At 34.6% G+C, this 21,592-nt stretch overlaps 3 protein-coding genes across 6 annotated transcripts; all 3 read left to right on the plus strand.

The window, feature by feature from the left end:
• Positions 1-990: 990 nt before the first annotated feature.
• On the plus strand, positions 991-7,523 carry LOC106162885 (uncharacterized). Its single transcript, XM_013540316.2, has 8 exons — positions 991-1,178; positions 2,016-2,174; positions 2,471-2,570; positions 2,959-3,019; positions 3,354-3,504; positions 3,807-3,960; positions 4,286-4,404; positions 6,020-7,523. The coding sequence occupies exons 1-8, from the start codon at positions 1,083-1,085 to the stop codon at positions 6,434-6,436; spliced, it is 1,257 nt and encodes a 418-aa protein (XP_013395770.2). The 5' UTR covers positions 991-1,082; the 3' UTR covers positions 6,437-7,523.
• A 2,886-nt stretch (positions 7,524-10,409) lies between these two features.
• LOC106162928 (uncharacterized) lies at positions 10,410-14,723 on the plus strand. Of its 3 annotated transcripts, XM_087009554.1 has the most exons (7): positions 10,412-10,837; positions 11,151-11,305; positions 11,605-11,681; positions 11,943-12,117; positions 12,546-12,613; positions 12,822-12,996; positions 13,310-14,723. In XM_087009554.1, exons 2-7 carry the CDS (start codon positions 11,169-11,171, stop codon positions 14,700-14,702), a joined length of 2,025 nt encoding a protein of 674 aa, XP_086865680.1. In that variant the 5' UTR covers positions 10,412-10,837; positions 11,151-11,168; the 3' UTR covers positions 14,703-14,723. The 3 variants fall into 3 exon arrangements, with proteins under 3 accessions (XP_086865682.1, XP_086865680.1, XP_086865681.1); XM_087009556.1 differs by lacking the exons at positions 11,943-12,117; positions 12,546-12,613 and having other exon boundaries at positions 10,410-10,837; XM_087009555.1 differs by lacking the exons at positions 12,546-12,613; positions 12,822-12,996.
• A 650-nt stretch (positions 14,724-15,373) lies between these two features.
• On the plus strand, positions 15,374-21,361 carry LOC147763140 (uncharacterized). Of its 2 annotated transcripts, none has more exons than XM_087009551.1 (7): positions 15,374-15,554; positions 17,571-17,728; positions 18,025-18,101; positions 18,374-18,548; positions 18,976-19,052; positions 19,261-19,435; positions 19,748-21,361. In XM_087009551.1, exons 2-7 carry the CDS (start codon positions 17,589-17,591, stop codon positions 21,138-21,140), a joined length of 2,037 nt encoding a protein of 678 aa, XP_086865677.1. In that variant the 5' UTR covers positions 15,374-15,554; positions 17,571-17,588; the 3' UTR covers positions 21,141-21,361. The 2 variants fall into 2 exon arrangements, with proteins under 2 accessions (XP_086865677.1, XP_086865678.1); XM_087009552.1 differs by having other exon boundaries at positions 15,395-15,517.
• The last annotated feature ends 231 nt before the right edge of the window (positions 21,362-21,592 follow it).

Raw genomic sequence — 21,592 nt, forward strand, 5'->3', positions numbered from 1 at the left:
TACAGTATGGGATAATTTGTAACTTAATCTTTTCTCCGTATCCAGTCATGAAACATCCAACAATTAGGTCAGGCAGTGTTTTCTAGAGAACTCAATAATTTGCAGCGATAATACTTTATTACAGTCACAGTTTGATAGCAAAGTTAGTAATCGTTTGCCAGACCGTGACTTTGCCCTCATATCATTTCGAAGCTGTGAAAACGCCTGCAATCAAAAAATTTGGTAGAGTACAAAATAAAAAGTATAAGTGAATAAAAGCTATGAATGGCAGCTGTGATGTTTGCTTCTGTCACTTTATTTATATATGAATATACAAGTACAGTGGCGGATTTAGGGGGGTTCAGAGGGGTTCTGATCCCCCCCTTCCATTTCTGAAAAAAAAATCATACCAATGGTCCCGTCTTCAAATTAGGATTTTAACTAGCTAAATCATAGTTCTAAACCGTGCCAAATGGCACCGTTCGCCCTCTAAAATACCAGATTTTTTTTGGAATCCTTCAGCGGGCCCGAACCCCACGCCAAGGGGGGGGGGGGGGGGGGAGAGAGAGAGGGGCGGCTTGCCATCTGCGGACCCCCCTTCAAATAATCCTTTGATATACTACGGTACATATAGGAAAATCATATCGCATCGCAAACATTGCAAAAAATAAAAATAAATAAATAATAATATATAGGCCTATTCAGACCCACTAACCCAAGATAAGTTGAATCAATATTATCATTATTTACATCGGACAGCGAAGAGCTTTACACCCACGTGTTTAAAAGGCACCCTCGATATCAGTTGTAAACAATCCCACGTGGTCTGAAGAGGCGGGAATCCCGTTAACGGGTCTGAATTAAGAAATAAAACTACACCGAAATTTTCCTTTGTATTAATTTTTATACATATTTCATTAAACATATTATGGAAATCAATTTATTGCATTATTGTAATAAGCTGATAGGTCAAGATGATATGAACCAATGAAGCTTTGATATTATTTTCTATCAAAACCCGTATTGTATGAGACCTGGAAATCCCTGCAACCTCAACAGCGTGGTGATCCTTCAGGTTCTGTCGCTTTTGCACGAGAGAAAAAATGCCGTCAAGAGAACTCTCCGAGTACGAAAAGCTTCGACTGAAGAATATCGAAGATAACAAGAAAATACTTGCACAACTGGGACTTCTAAATCCGGTAAGATTTGACTGATCCGTGCAGCACTGTTGTTTAGTTAATTAAAAACCAAACTTCAAAAGTCGCAGAGATCACAACTACAAGATGGGTAGAGTGCAAACTTCTATACACTAGTCTCTGTAATATTGATGATATATATACTCGGTATGTTACATGGCATACTAGTACATAAATGGGCAGCATGAATTACTTATTATATTATATTGTAGCATCATTATATGTATAGTATACTACATAATATTGAAGTGTATAATAATACTATCTAATGACCTCCCCCCCCCCCCCCCCCCCCCCCACACACACACACACACACACACACTTATAGATCGTCACAATGGATTTGCAGATTTTGGACTTATTTATTTATTTTTTTTTATTTATTAATTTTTTTAGAAAAGGTACATGTAGAGACTGATATTTGAATACTATACCTGTCTGTGAAAAACAGTATGTTGGCACATAAAAGATCTCGAGATCTGATCAGTTCTCTAAAATAACAACTCATGTTTTCCAACTTTTTGTTATATACTTCAAAGATTACAAACCTATATTGACTACTATTGGAAGTTTGTGGTTTGAACATCAGAAGTAAGTTTTAATTAATTCATGTGATCAGCAATCATTAGAAAATGCCACATAGTAATATATTTATCCTGCAAATTAAGCTTATATTTCCCATTATTATCTTTAATTCAGATGTGAATTGATGTTATTACTCGCCTAACAGTAGTTAGAGAAAAGTGCAATATCAATAAGGCATTAAACTGAAGTATCCTATATATCAATTTTATTTCAGTGAAAGGGCATTTATCATAAATATGTACATTTTTCTTTCAGTTTAAACCTCTGCCAAGAATTGTGACAGGTGGAGTTAAAAGAAAAAGGCCGCAATCAAATACACCAACTAAAAAGAGAGTTATTGAAGAGACAGACAAAGAATATGGCTCAGTGCACGAGGTGGGGCGGAGAAGGCGCTCATTAAGAGTACGAGGAAAGGTATACAAATATCTGAAGTGTTTTAAAATACTTGATTAAAAATCTTTTACAATTGATTTTCAATTAAATGTTAGTATATTGTAAAATGAGCCTGTTATTCAGATATGGCTGCTTAGATAAAGGTTTGTGGAAAAAAGATTTTTTGGTCCACTTTTCATTTCATAATTGGGTAACAAGTCACACACACTTTTAAGTTATGTGTTAGAAAGTCAGTAGCGGCAGGAATTTGATATGTTTTTCTAAAATATATGGAAACTTGTTTAACTTTATTAAACATTTTTAAAATTGATATATAGACTCCAGAAGAGACTGCAGAGCTTGAAGATGAAGAAGATGAGGAATATACCCCAAAGAAAATCTACCCAAAAAGAGAGAATTCATATGGAGCAATTGAAGGTGGGAGTCTTTATCTATAATGCATGATTTTGAAATGAATATTTTTTACTGTTTGTGTAGTCCATGGACACTTATTTTAGCTTGAGCATGAAATGATTCATGTAAGATGATGCATATTTAGTTATTAATGACAAGGGCAGGGGATCTTATAATATTTTCTTGGTTTGGCTGAACCACTACCGTATCATTGTTATGCATTTACATAAAATTATAAATGATAGCAATAATGATATTGAAATAAATATATAATAATCAGTGGATAAGTCAAATGATAAAGACATCTTGAGATGAAATTATATACAGTGAAGTGTTATACTTTGTAGTTGTAGCAAATATTCCTGTGGCCTATTCAAATTAAAAACTGTGATGTTTTTTCCTCCTTTTGAAGGTGTGGATGTGGGATTTATATGGGAGACGAGGATGGAATGTTCAAGAGCTGGCATACATAGGTTAGTGCAGCTTGCTTTGTATGAAACGGAGAAGAAAAACATTTTTCTTTTTATATATGGGCTCTTTGAAGTTGGATTATAAAAAGTAATTGATTATTTCATGTTAAGTATTAAAAACAGCTGAAACCTCTCTCCATAACATACAAAACCAAAATGTATTTTCAGATGTGCTTCATGAAAATTCTAGTAAGGTATATGAGGAATGTCAAACAATTGCTTTGACTTATGCTAATTATGCAAAGAAATTAAATATTGACTATCTGGTTATTTTTATGTGAAATCAAACTTTTTGATGATATCCACTCCTTATTTTACATTAATTTCTCTTCCTCAGGCCTCCTGTGTCAGGAATTCATGGCGGTGAACAGGGTGCTTACTCCATCGCCCTGTCAGGGGGCTATGACGATAACGTGGACTTGGGAGAGTGCTTCACCTACACAGGAGAGGGCGGGAGAGATCTTAGAGGCACCAAGACCAATCCCAAGGTATGATAGAAATTTGGAACACCACTTCCAATTTAAAATGCTTATTTACATATTTATTAAAAGTCTCATGTTTCTCCTGGCATGTCGCATCAGTAGAATCTGTCTTCTGCCCCTGACCTTTAACTCAGATCATGTGACTTTTTACATCACACAGGGCACTGATACCAATCATTTACTCTCCCTCTATTTCTTAGAAACAGATTGTAAATCATAGTTTATGTTGATATTGAACATTTTATTAAAGATTAAGTGGTGAGAGTGCCTTTAGGTTTATGTTGATATTTGACCCTTTAATTGTTCAGAACCTGCGCACCGCCCCTCAGTCCAAGGACCAGACACTGACCCGGGGCAACCTGGCTCTGTATAACAGCGTGGAGAGTGGTCATCCTGTCCGTGTGATCAGAGGGTACAAACTGACCAGCTCGTTTGCCCCAGAAGAGGGCTACAGATATGATGGTCAGTGATGGTTGAATATTTTGATATTAAAAGATTTGATTTAATGAATGGTAATAAATTATCATATTTATTGTAAAGAAGACAATGCACGGCGACAGATGAGTTGATTGTTGATTTTTATTTATTTTATTATTTATTCATTTATTATTATATTTTATGGAAATCACTAACTCACAAAAAGACAAGCTCAAAATGTATATATTTTAATGGATAAAACCAATTGGAGAATTTTTTATTTCTTAGAAAATAAGACAATAATAAAATAAGATTATATAAAGATCTTCCATTGTGTAAAATATCATCTGGAATAATTTTTCTTCGCCAGGTTTGTACACTGTCACCAAAGCATGGTTCTCCACTGGAGTCTCAGGATTTGGCGTCTGGAGATTTGCCTTGAAGAGATGCCCAGATCAGGCACCGCCTCCATGGACACTCACATATGCTGTAAGTTGCCAACAAAGTTAACACAACTCTTATCTGTGTTGATAATTATGAATTTTGTCAGAAAACATAACACTTGCCTCTTCTGTAAGTTGTGGACTTCTTGAGAAAACGACATACCTTTTATGAACTTTATTGTCTATTCATGTTTAATAGGGCTCTACCTATTTCTGGGTGGTAATAAGACAAGATAACTCATTTAAGGATGTAGATAACAGGGGTAGCTATCTTCTAAACCGGCCAAGATATACCAACATGTTACATATCAATAGAAAGCTTATTTCAACAGCTCTTCATTTCATATCCTTATTTTATTATGTAATCGTTACGTAATGAGATATGGTGCTTAATAGGTGTGCTCACCATGATCTTTACACCTTAAAAACTAGAAGTCCACTACAAATGGACATGTGTAGACAGCTTGACTCGTGAGCCCTCATAGGGATCAACAAGAATGCGCCTGAAATTAGCGATATGTGTTAAATTAGCAGAGATATCAAAATAAACTTGGTTTCCAGTTCAACAAGACCCCCTAGCCTAACTAAAGCATGCCTAAGTTGAAAACGGAGCTGATGTTATGAAATCCCAGACACATACTTTCAGACAAACCTTAGATCTAACGAATGAATACCAGCTTTCATCGGTTGAGAGTTCTAATTAATTTTGACACTGGTCTAAATCGTTCCCTTGAAGCCATAAACTGAAGCAGAGAAATCAGCCTTTTAGTGCTCCCCGGAGATTCCAACGTTATATAATCAGTGAGCTGCATTGGCAAGCTGAGAAATTTAGTTATTTATACTGGTTCAGCCCTCTACTCACTGCCTATGTAACTGTCACTATGTCTTTCATCCATTTTCAACATTATTATTGAACATTTTCAACCGGAGGCCCCCTCCATGCATTGACAGCAGCCACCATGTTAGTCGTGACGTCAGCCTTCTTCACCATGTGACACCTAGGGGGAGTGCCTTTGCCCATATACGTCTCATCTATATGTCTGCTTTTTAAAGCTTTAATAGATCGTCAGAATTAAGTTCACTGATAAATTCAAAATGAAAAGTATTGTTTGGCAAGTGAAAGCGCGACGTTACTCACAGAATGTGAAAGGCTTAGCAGCAATCTAGTACGGGAAATATACAGCTGCACAGTGGAGCTGCCAATCAAACACATATATGGACAAGTGTGACCTACTTTAAAACTCAGACACGCTACCACAGGGGTAAATCAGCAATTAGGCTAAAATTACGGGTTTATTTGTAAACTTCCATTATTTTAAGATAGGCTGATATGTAGTTGATATTTCATCTATCTAATACTGACAAATTCAGAAAAACACCCAAATTTTGACAATTGACTGTTAATTACTACCTTAAATGACTTCCTCCATACTTTGTAGCCTGAAGAGCCTTTAAAGTTTAAATTATATTATAATTATGTATTTTTTGCCTTAAGTACAGTATGTAAGCATGCATTGTAGGAAGAACAAATGTTTAAAGTTTTACCCCCCCCCCAAAAAAAAGGGAAAAAAAACATTGTTCTTGCAAACATCTTCTAAAATTGTAAACCCATAAATATTGATAGTTGAAACCATTCAAGAGGTCAAATTTTTCTTCATCAGGAAAGTCCATCCAAGGATAAACACGGGGATGTGGAAGAAACTGATCCCTCAGCACATCAGCAAGAAATATCTGCTCCAGATGCCTGTGATGAAGAAGCTGCTGACACTACTGCTACTAAAATTTTGGAAAACCAGGATGTTGGCAAAGATGACTCTAAGGATGGGGACAAAGATGACATTAAGGATGATGACGAAGATGACATTACTGCTGCTACAGATGTTGACAAGGATGGTAACACTGAAAGCAAGGATCATGACAGTGGCAGCAAGAGTGACATCAGTGAAGGTGAAAGTAATGGCAGTCCCATGTCAAGTGAAGTAGATAAAGAATGTGATCAGGTTGAAGACGCAGCACCATGCTCGCCTCCTTCTGAGAGTGATAGCAGAGATTCTGAATTGAGCGAGGCTAGTCGCTAAGTTTATGAAGAAACTACAGGATGAGATTGTAAATACATACCTGAGAGTAAACTTTTTATATCTTTTTGTATATAGATTGTTATGAAATAGAACTGAAGGAAAATTCTTATTGACATGTATAATGCTGTTTTTCTTGGAAAAACTGAAACACACCTGCCATATTTTTCTGAAAGTGAAATTTGATGTTGCAATAATGTGAAGGTAACTATGACCACCACAGTGAGCAATGCTGCTTTTACAACTGAAAATTTTGGGTACTTTGCAAATACGATGAAATCGCAATATTTTATTGGGCAATTTATTTCATGACTTTTTTTCAGTGTGGAGCTTGGTGCTTTAATGACAAGGTTTTCTTGATGCATCTCAGCTGTATTGTGACCGGTGCATCATATATTTCGAAAGCTTTATTTTGTTACATATGTAGTTTTGATGACAGAACACATTCATGACATAGAATTTTGTTATGATTTTAAAAATCTGAATTCTGAGAATGAAAATTTCAACTATGCATAGGTCTGAAGTCAAAGGATTGCCATTTTTATTTTTATAATATATTATGTAAATAATTGTAAAGGTTTTGTTGATTAAATGTTATGCTTATATTTTATAAACAAACTTTTAAATGCGGCAATTCATTGTCAGTGATGACTTGAAATGTTATAACTGTTATAAAATATTAATTAATATACTTAGTGTGTACAAAAGACAATTTAGTTTGTGATGATTTGCATTATTTTCTTTTCTATAAATTTGGAAACGTGCTTATTTTATTTTATATATGAAAGTGTTTTTTCAAAAGGTTATTGAACTGTATTTGTAGATTTTATATTAAATGTAGGTAGTTTTTTTTCGCAAGTGCTGCAGTAACATAAATTGTTTTAGTGATTAGAAGTAGTTTTTTATTTTTGTCAGGATAAAAGAACAATCAAATATTGCAAATGCCATAAGCACTCATTTTTTAGGCAACATTTCATTACAGTAACTCTCCAAGTTACCAGTAATTTGAAAAAAGCTACATGTATTCATAATGGTTGTAGATAAACTATGTTCATAGATTTATAGTTCAATAAAATATACATTAAGCATGGTTTTGGTTATTTCATGTAAATGATAAAAAAAATAATGCAGTATACAAGTTTACAATTTTTCAACTTTTTATTTTCATCACAAATATTTGGAGTACTCTCACAATCACTAGAAAGATGTATTGTGATACATGAACTTTCTCAGAGATAAAATTGGCATGACAACACCGGGATAAACGTTTCATTTTTATTCTGAAAATAAAATTCAAAAAAATATAAATGGTTTTATGAAGAGATAAAAAAAGAAAATAACTAATAGTATCGCGCATAATGAATCTACTTCGTAATATTTACATAAGACAGTTGTACGTTAAACAGAGCATAATTTAACTGGCTGCTGAAATAAAGTATTTTTCCGATGAATTGTTTATTTACCATAATTGTAACCTTCGTTTGTGGTAGAATGCCAAATTTTCACAGAGAAAAAAGTGACTAAAAAGATTAAGAGATGGAACCGAAAAACCGCCGAACCTTCATTTGGCAAACGGAAGGACGACAGTAATAATGGGGAATACCCGCTTTAAGGGTCTGCCGCTAGATGGCGTGGGGGTGAAAGCAGTCCTTCTAAAATCTCGCAGAATCTCGCTCACGGCTTTACACCAGAGTTTAACATGGAGTGTGTGCACGCGTCGCTGACAGTGAACCAATTCAAACGCAATTTACTTGAATGTGGTGCCAGAACATCTGGATGCAAATGTGAATTGACTGGAAGGTATGTGTTTTCTTTTTATTTAGTGCTTGAAAAACACGAATGCTAACTCTTTTCCTTGAAAAAATCAAAGATTAGTCGAGGTGTGTGTGTCAAATCTGTATTATGTACATGTAGACTACTCTAGGTACGAGTAGGCCTACGCTCATATTTTTTTTAGTAGCACAAAAGACGAAGATTTTTAATACTTAGTAAATGTACTTATTTATTTTCTTTATAAGGTTACCCAAAGAAGGCCCATATATCGGGGGCAAAGCCTGAAACTGTCGATTTCAGGACCCCAGGACAGCCAACTTCAAGAGCAGGATAAAATGATTACTTCAGGAATCTTACCTATCACTTCACATCAGCGGCAAAGATTGATGTAGCCACCAGTAATGCCTACCCTAAAGCTGACTTACAGGCGGCTGTGATGGACAACAACTATTGCCAAGTGCCATGAAAAGAATAAAGCATGGATAGAGGGAATGATGTAAGTGAAAACAGAGGTCTACTATTAAGAATCGGGCCCAAATATGAGAAAGAATTATCAAACTAGGTGATAGGTGACATCATAGAATTATAATATTGTATCTAAACTAATCTAAATTGTATCTATTTAATGCTGTAACCATCTACCATGCTTTAATGGGATATGAATATTTGAGGAACAAACAGCTAAGGACACTGAGTAAGCAAGTTATAACAAGGAAAGAGCGCAATCTGACACAAGGAGAGACAATGGCGGATCACTGCCTCAAGATTTGGAGAGATAATTGCAGCTACAGAGAAGAAGTATATAAACAAACTGTATGAATCATTGTTGTGTCCAAAACCATTGCAGACACATGACAGTTGGACCTGGACCTGATTTCCCCTTTTGGAATGTGTATCTCGTGCACAAATCTGGGCCTAAAGAAAACCTGCAAATACTTTACTCAGTTAGAAGGCCAGATGTTCATTACGAATCGCCCATTCTGCTATTTTGTTGTGTTTACATTCAAAGATCTGTTTGTGGGGTTGATTCATTCTGACACTGGATATTTTTCTACATGTATTTTGCCGAGGATAACTTTTTTTAATGAAAAACACTATAGGAAGTACGTGTCAGCTAGTTTATAGAAAGTACCCCTGTATGAGGTGGTTTTATCTGCAATCACAATTTTGAAGTGCCATTTTAAAAAAAATGTTTTAACTAAAATGAAATTATTTGGTGGTGCTATATTCTTTACAAAAAGTACTTATGTGTTTATGCTGTTTTTAATAATATTTAATTGTAATGAGAAAAAACTATGATGCTATTTTGTAAAGTATTTTTAGTGGGATGAAATAATTTGATAGTTGTATTTACAGCAAATAATTTGTTTTTTCTGCTTTTAAAAGAATTTTCAAAGTGCTGACATAATGTGGTGGTTCTATTCAAGTAAAATAATTCATAAGTACTATTTTGTAAAAAGGAACAAAAAAACTGTTCATTTGTAAAATGTTTGCTTTCTTTAATTTTTATTTCTTAAACTGTTACAAAAAGTTTTCCATACCTACAATAATCCATTGGCTGAGAAATTGCAGCTATATAATCAGGAAAGTTATAGCACAAATAAATTATCTAAGTATTACATGGTTTCATGGTTTTTACTATGGACTGAATAATTATTTTGTTTAAATAAAACATTTGGTTTTGCTGCTTTTTAATGAATTTTCAGAGCAATGAAATAATATGGTGTTTCTACTCAAGTAAAACAATTCAGAAGTGCTATTTTGTAAAAAAAAGAATAAAAACTGTTCATTTATAAAATGTTTTCTTTCTTTAAATTTTATTTCTTAAACTGTTACAAAAAGATTTCCAAACATGCATTATTCCATTGGCTGAGAAATTGCATCTATACATGTACAAATAAATTATCTAACTATACCTAGTTTTATGATTCTTACGATGTACTGAATAATTTTTTTAAATAAAAATAATTATTTTATTAACATTACCGGTCATGCTCAATACATCAATAAAAAAGGATATTACTTAATAACACAACCTTATGCGGGTAGAAGGCTACCGGCACTTATGTATATTTACTGACAACTCTTCTGAAATTACGGACATAAGAAGAAAACGCACTTTGATAAATCGTACTTCCTAGGGGCACTTTCTTGCTATGGAGCTCTCTTTCCAAACTTTATAATTTTTTCCAAGATCAATTAACCTTTCTACGTGTATTCTTTTTGAGGCAACTCGTCTATCTTTAGGGGCCTAATTACTGTGCCTGGGTCAAGTTGTAACTGTCCTTTTAACATGGAAGGTGTGTTGACATGGGCAACCCTTCACTTCAAACGAAGCCCTGAATCCTCAGGAAAATTATGCCCACCTTGCCGACTTTGACATTCAGGTACACAACAATACTGAGGCATGTTTATTAAGGCCAGTGCCACAGTCCAACGTATATGATATCCAACATGGCGACTGTGGAAGGACTGAATTCACACTAGCGACACCTGGCGCCAAGCGGGCTGGTATACCTCATTGGTGAAGTATCGGAAGCTACTGGATTCCCATAGCAGTGCAAAGGCCTACCTTTACTCACATTTTAACAGGTTACAGAATTTTATTGTCACAGCCAAACGAGAGAAGAAGTAAGTTGGTGTATATTATATACATGTATGAAAAAGAAGATCTATTAGCATCAGTACCTCACTTGGGGGGCGTCTCGATAGTCCGAAGGTTCATTGGTCCGAAGGTTCATTGGTCCGAAAAGTGGTAACATTTTCATCGATTTTTTAATCAAGGGTTCATTGGTCCGAAGGTTCTATAGTGAACATTCGGACCAATGAACCTTCGGACTACTGAACCTTCGGACTATCGCTACGGCCCCCCTCACTTGATTAATAATCATTCCCTAAAATTTTGTTCAAACCATTCATTCTATTTTCATTTGTCCCCAAAAAGGAAGCGTTTAGCAAGAAAATGGGCAGAAAGAAATATTATAAGAAGAGTGGCAAAGGATTGGTTAATATTGAAATTCAAATGGATAGATGGAATGTAGTGAGGGAAAAGCTACAAATTATGCCACATCACGAAGTGGCTAAACTGCTGTTAGATACGTGAGTATGGATACTTTCCTATATAATGTATGAATGGTCTACAGACCCTTTTATTTTATTAATGAAGTGTTATCCTTATATTTTCCCCTTAGCGATTTACCAGCCTATCCTGATATCAAGCAAACATAATTTCAGTTTCTTTTTGTACATGTACAAGATTATTACTCTATAAATCCCATGTTTGCTTGGTCTCATACCATGCTCGATAGGATACGTACTGTTCATACTTTTCTGAAAGTAATATATATATATTCTGCTTAAGGTTTATATTATGATTAGGCACATTGTATTTTGATTAGGTACTTCATATCTACTGGTCTTAGTTCCAACCTGGATCAAGCTGCTGATGAAAAAATCAGTGACACCAGTGGGCAGAGTAAGTCAAGATAGGACACTCCTCGTGATCCATGCTGGCATTTACATATGTGATAATAGAGTCATTGATCTCTATCATCTACCCGACTGATGGAACTTTTTAAGACAATATTTAACTAGGTTAAATAATGTATGAATTTTATATGAAAAAGTTTTGGGTACAAACGATCTACTCTATTAGCGTCAGTATTATTCTCACTTGATTAATAATCATTATTCCCTAAAATTTTGTTCAAAAATTCCTTCATTTCTTTTTCATTAGTCCCCAAAAAGGAAGTGTTAAGCAAGAAAATGGGCAAAGTGAAAATAAGACCAAGATTTAACCTAAGCGGCAAAGGATTGATTGACATTGGTATTCAAATAGATAGATGGAAAATAGTGCGGGAAAAGCTACAAATGGTACGAAATCCTGAAGTGGCTAAAGTGCTGTTGGATACGTGAGTATGGATACTTTCCTATGTTATAATGTAAGGTCTACATACCCTTTATTTTATTGATGTAGTGTTATCCTTATGTTTTTCCCTTAGTGATTAACCAGCCTATCCTGATATCAAGCAAAACATATAACTTCAGTTTCTTTTCTTGTACATGTCTGAGATTATTACTCAATAAATCCCACGTTTGCTTGGACTCATAATATAATGGATAGGATACTGTTCATACTTCAGTGGCTTACTCCCTCTCCTGATACCAAAGCTTCCTTCCAGTGCAGGTTTTCAGTGTAATGTCAGAGTTCTCATGCTAATAAAAAATGTTTTTTTGTTTAAGAGTAAACAGATTGTATTATCATTTTCTGAAAGTAAAATATATACTTCTTAAGGTTTATATTATGTTTTTTAATTTTATAATTTTTCATTTTGATTAGTTACTTCAAATCTACTGGTCTCAGTTCAGACCTGGATGATTCTTCCGATGAAGAAACCAGTGGGCAGAGTAAGTCAAGACAGGACACTCCTCATGATCCATGCTGGCATTTACATATGTGATAATAGAGTCACTGATCTCTATAAAAAAGAAGATATATACAGAAAGTTTTAGGTACAAACAATCAAGTATTAGCATTAGCATTATTCTTACTTGATTAATAATCATTATTCCCTTAAATTTTGTTCAAACAATTCATTCATTTTGTCTTCATCAGCCCCCCAAAAGGAAGTGGTAAGCAAGGAAATGGACAAAAAGGAAATAAAACCAAGATTTAAGCAGAGTGGCAATGGATGGGTTGATATTGGTATTCAAATAAATAGATGGAATGTAGTGCGGAAAAAACTACAAATTATGCAACATCCCGAAGTGGCTAAACTGCTGTTAGATACGTGAGTATAGATACTTCCTATATAATGTTTAGTCTTCAGACCCTCTTATTTTATTGATTCAGCGTAATCCTTATATCTTTTCCCTATTTTGGTTAATTTCTAGTGATTAATCAGCCTATCCTGATAACAAGCAAAACAGAGCATCAGTTTTCTTTTTATGCATGTACAAGTATGATGTCAGAGTTCTCATGCTAATACAATTTTTTTTGTAAAAGAGTAAACATATTGAAATATCACTGTATTATTATTTTCTGAAAGTATAATTTATACCACTATGGGTTTTTATTGTGTCTTAATATTGTTTTTTGATTAGGTACTTCAAATCTACTGGTCTCAGTTCAGACCTGGATGATTCTTCCAATGAAGAAATTGGTGACACCAGTGGGCAGTGCAAGCCAAGACAGGATAATCCTCATAGTCAAGAAGCTGAAGGCAGTGTTCCAGTATCACTTGAAACAGATAATGATATTCCGGATCAAATATTGAATTTTAAAATAGATTCGGCTTCTGTTGACATGTTTACAGGTGAAAATACGTGTGAAAAGACTGATGCTATAGTTGTCAGCCAGAGCAAAGAAATAGAAAAAGAACCTCAGAATCTTGAGGTTCTTCAGGATGAGATAAGTGAGGAAGAAAATGATGTCCCAGAAAAAGATAATGGTTTTAAAGAACAAAAAGATGGAAATCTCGAAGCAGATGATGAAGAGTTCAAGTCCGGAGGTGAGGAAAGTGATGATCTTTATGAACCAAGTGATGAAGATCTTGAAACAGTTGATGATAGTAGTGAGGGAAGTGATGATGCTTATGAACCGGGAGATGAAGGATATGTACAAAACAAAAGAAAATGCCAAAAATGTCGTAAGTTTATCCCAAAGGCATCATTTAAGAAGCATCAAGAAGTGCATGAGAAGAAACAAAACATGGAATGCATATACTGTGGTAGTTGTTTTGAAAATGTGGAGGAATTCAATGCACATGTTCATGAAACAAAACCTGTCCATGAATGTCAGTTCTGTGGAAATTTCTTTGAACTCTACAGAAAATTCAGTAAACATGTCAAAGCGTGCCAAAAAACAAGAGAAAATGGGACAGTTAAGAAGTCATTTGTTTGCCAGTTTTGTGGTAAAACTTATCATTCTGCAAAATCCCTCAAGAAGCACGAGAAATGTCACATAGCTGGATCAGTTTTTTGTCAGTACTGCCTAAAAGAATTCGAGTCTGAACGTGCTGCTAAAGCTCACGAAAAAACTCATGCAGAGGCAAATAAATACATTTGCAAACATTGTGGAAAAATTTTTCTATATAAAACAACTTGTGAAACACATGAAAAGCTACACTCAGCAGAGGCAGCCAAGGAATTACGCTTCAAAAGATTATGCCCAATTTGTGGTAAGGGCTATCACAGTGATGCTTATTTGAAGATACATATTAGAATTCACACTGGTGAAAGGCCTTACAAATGCAAGGTTTGCTTTAAATCCCATCTTTCTTCAAATAAACTCTCACGGCATATGTTAATTCACCAAGGCCAGAAACTATTCAAATGTAATTTCTGTGAGAAGTCTTTTCCACGAAAAGATGCCTATGTTAGTCATATGAGAGTGCACACAGGGGAGAAACCTTACAAATGTAGCTACTGCCCTGAAGCCTTTTCTCACAATGTCAGTCGTAAGGCACATGAAAAAGTTCACAGCGACAGAAAATAAAGAAATTTGTTTTTAGCTCAACCTTCTAATAGTCTTTTGTAATTTGTTTTGTATTTTCTATTAAATAGAACAGAGAAAGAAAGAAATATTGATAACTTATTAGGCGCATATCATTACTCTTCAATTCACCAGTAGTTAAAAAAAAAAGCTACAGCTGTATTCATAATGGTTGTAGATTAACTATGTTCATAGATTTATAGTTTGATAAAATATACATTAAGCACGGTTTTGGTTATTTCATGTTAATGATAAAAAAATAAATGCAGTATACAAGTTTACAATTTTTCAACTTTCTATTTTCATCACAAATATTTGGAGTACTCTCACAATCACTAGAAAGATGTATTGTGATACATGAACTTTCTCAGAGATGAAATTGACATGACAACACCGGGATAAAATTTTCATTTTTATTCTGAAAATAAAATTCAAAATAATATAAATGGTTTTATGAAGAGATAAAAAAGAAAATAACTTATAGCATCGCGCATAATTAATCTACTTAATTCGTAATATTTACATAAGACGTTACACAGAGCATAATTTAACTGGCTGCTGAAATAAAGTATTTTGCCGATGAATTGTTTATTTGCCATAATTGTAGCCTTCGTTTGTGGTAGAATGGCAAATTTTCACAGAGAAAAAAGTGACTAAAAAGACTGAGAGATTGAACTGAAAAACCGCCGAACCCACATTTGGCAAACGAAAGGACGACAGCTTTAATAATTGGTGCAGTATCGGAAGTTACTGGATTCCCATAGCAGTTCAAAGGCCTGCCTTTAGAGTTTAGACTAGAGATTTTATCATTTTAACAGGTTACTGAATTTTATTGTCACAGCCAAACGAGAGACAGTAAGTTGGTGTATATTATATACATGTATGAAAAAGAAGATATACAGAAAGTTTTGGGTGCTAACGATCTATTAGCATCAGTACCTCACTTGATTGGGGCCGTAGCGATAGTCCGAAGGTTCAATAGTCCGAAGGTTCATTGGTCCGAAGGTTCAATGGTCCGAATGTGCATTGAAGGTTCATTGGTCCGAAGGTTCGATAGTCCGAAGGTTCATTGGTCCGAAGGTTCATTAGTCCGAAGGTTCGATAGTCCGAAGGTTCGATAGTCCGAATGTAGGCCCGCTGTATAAGTGTATAGTGAATTACATGTACAGGGGCGGATCCAAGATTATTTGAAGGGGGGTCCGCGGATGCAAAGCCCCCACCCCCCTTGGCGTAGGATCTGGGGCCCGCTAAAGGGCCCCGAAAATTGTTGGTGTCTCAAAATGACCACCTAGTTATCTAGAGACACATCTGTGAATATCTGTAAAAAATCTATCAGTCGCCCTGGTAGAGGGTTTAAAAGGGCAAAAATAACGTCAATACTAGCATATTACATTAGTTACAAAAAAAAAAAAAAAAAAAAAAAAAAAAAAAAAAACAGATCTTGATGTTTTTCATGGGATTGGAAGTTGACGATATTTAACTGCAAAGGTTTATTTTGTAAAATCAAATGGAAATTTTCTCACGAGTCACAAGTGTATCTACTTTTTGTAGAGTACGTTTTTCTTCGTTTAAATGAATTTGTTACAAAGACAGCATTTTTGATGTTGTTCATCAGATTAGAAGTTTAACTGTTTTAGAATATTTCAACATGTTCAAACTGCCTTCTCACTTTTACTTTACGTTTAATAAATAAATAAATAAATAAATAAATAAATAAATAAATAGGCCCACCGGGTTGATATGGCGTTGTCACATTTCTATTTCAGATTATAAACGTTTCAGCACCTTCAGTATTGCTGGGGAAGAGGGGGTGGAATTAAATATGTATTACTATTTGTGGATATTTGAGCATATTACTGTATTCTGATACAATTTTTATGTTTAAAGGCCTAGTAAGGGAAAAGCTTGTTTTCGTAAATGCTCGTAATTTTTGTTTATATGCCAAGTTTACACTCCAGTTAATTCATCCTCATCCCTATGAGTAATACAGTACTGCTGGCGGAACGGCTGTTTTTTTTTTTTTTTTTTTTTTTTTTTTTTGGGGGGGGGTAGGGGAGTGGGCTGTGCGAACAACAACATAGTTTGTTTGGAAATGCAATTATTCTATAACTTTTACATAATTTAAGAAATGTGTAGGTTAGAAGAATTTGAATTCTAATCATAGTATCTTAAGACATTGTAAGAAAATGTCATTATAGGCGTCCTCTCATTTTATGCGTTCCAATCTTTATTCAATATTTCATGTGTAACATGTATGGTGTTCATGAGTTGGAAAGGGTAGCCATTGCATATCCCCAAACTTCCCCACATTGTAAAGAGTAGTTCACGGAAACAATACGACCTATATGGATAATTTTCACGTGCGTTTCGGTCGCACTCAAAACGAAATGATAAAGATTCTAGAAGCTGAGTTCACACGAAAGTTAATCACCCCCTAGCAGCTCCAGGATTGCTAATCTGATTGCATACAGTGAGAATCCTGGTGGAGTTGGATCAATCTACGTAGAATGATAGTTTCGTTGGGAACGCACCCTTAGATTCCGTTTGTAATTATAATTCTTAAAATCGAAGAACATCTTAAAATGTTTCGGACTATCGAACCTTCGGACTAATGAACCTTCGGACTTTCGAACCTTCGGACTAATGAACCTTCGGACCAATGGACCTTTAATTTTCGGACTAATGAACCTTCGGACCAATGAACCTTTTTGTTGAAAATCTGATGAAAAATTTACGAATTTTCGGACCAATGAACCTTCGGACCAATGAACCTTCGGACTATCGAGACGCCCCCCACTTGATTAATAATCATCATTATTTCCTAAAATTTTGTTCAAACCATCCATTCTATTTTCATTTGTCCCCAAAAAGGAAGTGTTAAGCAAGAAAATGGGCAGAAAGAAAATAAGATTGAAGCAGAGTGGCAAAGGATTGGTTGATATTGAAATTCAAATGGATAGATGGAATGTAGTGAGGGAAAAGCTACAAATTATGCCACATCCTGAAGTGGCTAAACTGCTGTTAGATACGTGAGTATGGATACTTTCCTATATAATGTATGAATGGTCTACAGACCCTTTTATTTTATTGTTGTAGTGTTATCCTTATGTTTTCCCCTTAGCGATTAACCAGCCTATCCTGATATCAAGCAAAACATAATTTCAGTTTCTTTTTGTACATGTACGAGATTATTACTCAATATATAAAACCCATGTTTGCTTGGACTCATACTATGCTGGATAGGATACTGTTCACACTTTTCTGAAAGTAATATGTATACTGCTTAAGGTTTATATTATGATTAGGCACGTTGCATTTTGATTAGGTACTTCATATCTACTGGTCTCAGTTCCAACCTCGATCAAGCTGCTGATGAAGAAATCGGTGACACTAGTGGGCAGAGTAAGTCAAAACAGGACAGTCCTCGTGATCCATGCTGGCATTTACATATGTGATAATAGAGTCATTGATCTCTATCATCTGCCAAACTGATGGAACTTTTAAAGACAATATTAAACTAGGTTAAATAATGTATGAATTTTATATGAAAAAGAATATATACAGAAAGTTTTGCGTACAAACGATCTATTAGTGTCAGTATTATTCTCACTTGATTAATAATCATTATTCCCTAATATTTTGTTCAAACAATTCCTTCATTGCTTTTTCATAAGTCCCCAAAAAGGAAGTGTTAAGCAAGAAAATGGGCAAAGTGAAAATAAGACCAAGATTTAACCTAAACGGCAAAGGATTGATTGACATTGGTATTCAAATAGAAAGATGGAAATTAGTGCGGGAAAAGCTACAAATGGTACGACATCCTGAAGTGGCTAAAGTGCTGTTGGATACGTGAGTATGGATACTTTCCTATATAATATGGTCTACATACCCTTTTATTTTATTGATGTAGTGTTATCCTTATGTTTTTCCCTTAGTGATTAACCAGCCTATCCTGATATCAAGCAAAACATATAACTTCAGTTTCTTTTCTTGTACATGTCTGAGATTATTACTCAATAAATCCCACGTTTGCTTGGACTCATAATATCCTGGATAGGATACTGTTCATACTTCAGTGGCTTACCCCCTCTCCTGATACCAAAGCGTCCTTCCAGTGCAGGTTAATTTTCAGTGTAATGTCAGAGTTCTCATGCTAATAGAAAATGTTTTTTGTTTAAGAGTAAACAGATTGTATTATCATTTTCTGAAAGTAAAATATATACTTCTTAAGGTTTACATTATGTTTTTTAATTTTATAATTTTTCATTTTGATTAGTTACTTCAAATCTACTGGTCTCAGTTCAGACCTGGATGATTCTTCCGATGAAGAAATCAGTGACACCAGTGGGCAGAGTAAGTCAAGACAGGACACTCCTCATGATCCATGCTGGCATTTACATATGTGATAATAGAGTCATTGATCTCTACAAAAAAGAATATACAGAAAGTTTTGGGTACAAACAATCAATTAAGTATTAGCGTCAGCATTATTCTTACTTGATTAATAATCATTATTTCCTTAAATTTTGTTCAAACAATTCATTCATTTTGTCTTCATCAGCCCCCCAAAAGGAAGTGGTAAGCAAGGAAATGGACAAAAAGGAAATAAAACCAAGATTTAAGCAGAGTGGCAATGGATGGGTTGATATTGGTATTCAAATAAATAGATGGAATGTAGTGCGGAAAAAACTACAAATTATGCAACATCCCAAAGTGGCTAAACTGCTGTTAGATACGTGAGTTTAGATATTTCCTATATAATGTTTAGTCTTCAGACCCTCTTATTTTATTGATTCAGCGTAATCCTTATATCTTTTCCCTATTTGGTTAATTTCTAGTGATTAATCAGCCTATCCTGATAACAAGCAAAACATAGTATCAGTTTTCTTTTTATGCATGTACAAGTATGATGTCAGAGTTCTCATGCTAATACAATTTTTTTGGTAAAAGAGTAAACATATTGAAATGTCACTGTATTATTATTTTCTGAAAGTATAATTTATACCACTATGGGTTTTTATTGTGTCTTAATATTGTTTTTTGATTAGGTACTTCAAATCTACTGGTCTCAGTTCAGACCTGGATGATTCTTCCGATGAAGAAATTGGTGACACCAGTGGGCAGTGTGAGCCAAGACAGGACAATCCTGATGGTCAAGAAGCTGAAGCCAGTGTTCCAGTATCACTTGGAACAGAAAATGATATTCCGGATCAAATATTGAATTTCAAAATAGATTCGGCTTCTGTTGACATGTTTACAATTGAAAATACGTGTGAAAAGACTGATGCTATAGTTGTCAGCCAGAGCAAAGAAATTGAAAAAGGACCTCAGAATCTTGAGGTTCATCAGAATGACATGAGCGAGGAAGTAAGTAATGACCCAGAAAAGGATAATGGTTTTAAAGATCAAAACGATGGAAATCTTGAAGCAGATGATGAAGATTTCGAGTCCAAAGGTGAGGAAAGTGATGATCTTTATGAACCAAGTGATGAAGATCTTGAAACAGATGATGATAGTAGTGAGGGAAGTGATGATGCTTATGAACCGGGAGATGAAGGATATGTACAAAACAAAAGAAAATGCCAAAAATGTCGTAAGTTTATCCCAAAGGCATCATTTAAGAAGCATCAAGAAGTGCATGAGAAGAAACAGAACATGGAATGCATATACTGTGGTAGTTGTTTTGAAAATGTGGAGGAATTCAATGCACATGTGCATGAAACAAAACCTGTCCATGAATGTCAGTTCTGTGGAAATTTCTTTGAACTCTACAGGAAATTCAGTAAACATGTCAAAGCGTGTCAAAAAACAAGAGAAAATGGGACAGTTACGAGGTCATTTGTTTGCCAGTTTTGTGGCAAAACTTATCATTCTGCAAAATCCCTCAAGAAGCACGAGAAATGTCACATAGCTGGATCAGTTTTTTGTCAGTACTGCCTAAAAGAATTCGAGTCTGAACGTGCTGCTAAAGCTCACGAAAAAACTCATGCAGAAGCAAATAAATACATTTGCAAACATTGTGGAAAAATTTTTCTATATAAAACAACTTGTGAAACACATGAAAAGCTACACTCAGCAGAGGCAGCCAAGGAATTACACTTCAAAAGATTATGCCCAATTTGTGGTAAGGGCTATCACAGTGATAGTTATTTGAAAATACATATGAGGATTCACACTGGTGAAAGGCCTTACAAGTGCCAGGTTTGCTTTAAATCCTATCTTGCTTCAAGTGATCTCTCACGGCATATGTTAATTCACCAAGGCCAGAAACTTTTCAAATGTAATTTCTGTGAGAAGTCTTTTCCACGAAAAGATGCCCATGTTAGTCATATGAGAGTGCACACAGGGGAGAAACCTTACAAATGTAGCTACTGCCCTGAAGCCTTTTCTCACAATGTCAGTCGTAAGGCACATGAAAAAGTTCACAGCAACGGAAAATGAAATTTGTTTTTAGCTCAACCTTCTAATAGTCTTTTGTTATTTGTTTTGTATTTTCTATTAAATAGAACAGAGAAAGAAAGAAATATTGATAACTTTTTAGGCGCATAACATTACTGTCCAATTTACCAGTTGTTTTAAAAAAAGCTACAGCTGTATTCATAATGGTTGTAGATTAACTATGTTCATAGATTTATAGTTTAATAAAATATACATTAAGCACGGTTTTGGTTATTTCATGTTAATGATAAAAAAGAATATAATGCAGTATACAAGTTTACAATTTTTCAACTTTTTAGTTTCATCACAAATGTTTCTTAGAGTACTCTCACAATCACTAGAGAGATGTATTGTGATACATGTACAGTATTTTCTCAGAGATAAAATTGGCATGACAACATCAGGATCAATTAACTTTTCATTTTTATTCTGAAAATAAAAATTAAAAATAACAT

The sequence above is a fragment of the Lingula anatina genome, chromosome 3, assembly GCF_051362555.1.
Source record: "Lingula anatina isolate TDL-2025a chromosome 3, LinAna3.0, whole genome shotgun sequence".
Taxonomy (NCBI): Eukaryota; Metazoa; Brachiopoda; class Lingulata; order Lingulida; family Lingulidae; genus Lingula; species Lingula anatina.

Excerpts from the sequence above, each read along its gene's own strand:
- LOC106162885 (XM_013540316.2), top strand. The coding sequence starts at position 1,083 with ATGCCGTCAAGAGAACTCTCCGAGTACGAAAAGCTTCGACTGAAGAAT. Across the intron at positions 2,175-2,470 it reads CATTAAGAGTACGAGGAAAG|ACTCCAGAAGAGACTGCAGA; the intron begins GTATACAAATAT and ends ATTGATATATAG. Across the intron at positions 3,020-3,353 it reads TCAAGAGCTGGCATACATAG|GCCTCCTGTGTCAGGAATTC; the intron begins GTTAGTGCAGCT and ends TCTCTTCCTCAG.
- LOC106162928 (XM_087009554.1), top strand. The coding sequence starts at position 11,169 with ATGGGCAGAAAGAAATATTATAAGAAGAGTGGCAAAGGATTGGTTAAT. Across the intron at positions 11,682-11,942 it reads CAGTGACACCAGTGGGCAGA|TCCCCAAAAAGGAAGTGTTA; the intron begins GTAAGTCAAGAT and ends CTTTTTCATTAG. Across the intron at positions 12,118-12,545 it reads GCTAAAGTGCTGTTGGATAC|TTACTTCAAATCTACTGGTC; the intron begins GTGAGTATGGAT and ends CATTTTGATTAG.
- LOC147763140 (XM_087009551.1), top strand. The coding sequence starts at position 17,589 with ATGGGCAGAAAGAAAATAAGATTGAAGCAGAGTGGCAAAGGATTGGTT. Across the intron at positions 17,729-18,024 it reads GCTAAACTGCTGTTAGATAC|GTACTTCATATCTACTGGTC; the intron begins GTGAGTATGGAT and ends CATTTTGATTAG. Across the intron at positions 19,436-19,747 it reads GCTAAACTGCTGTTAGATAC|GTACTTCAAATCTACTGGTC; the intron begins GTGAGTTTAGAT and ends TTTTTTGATTAG.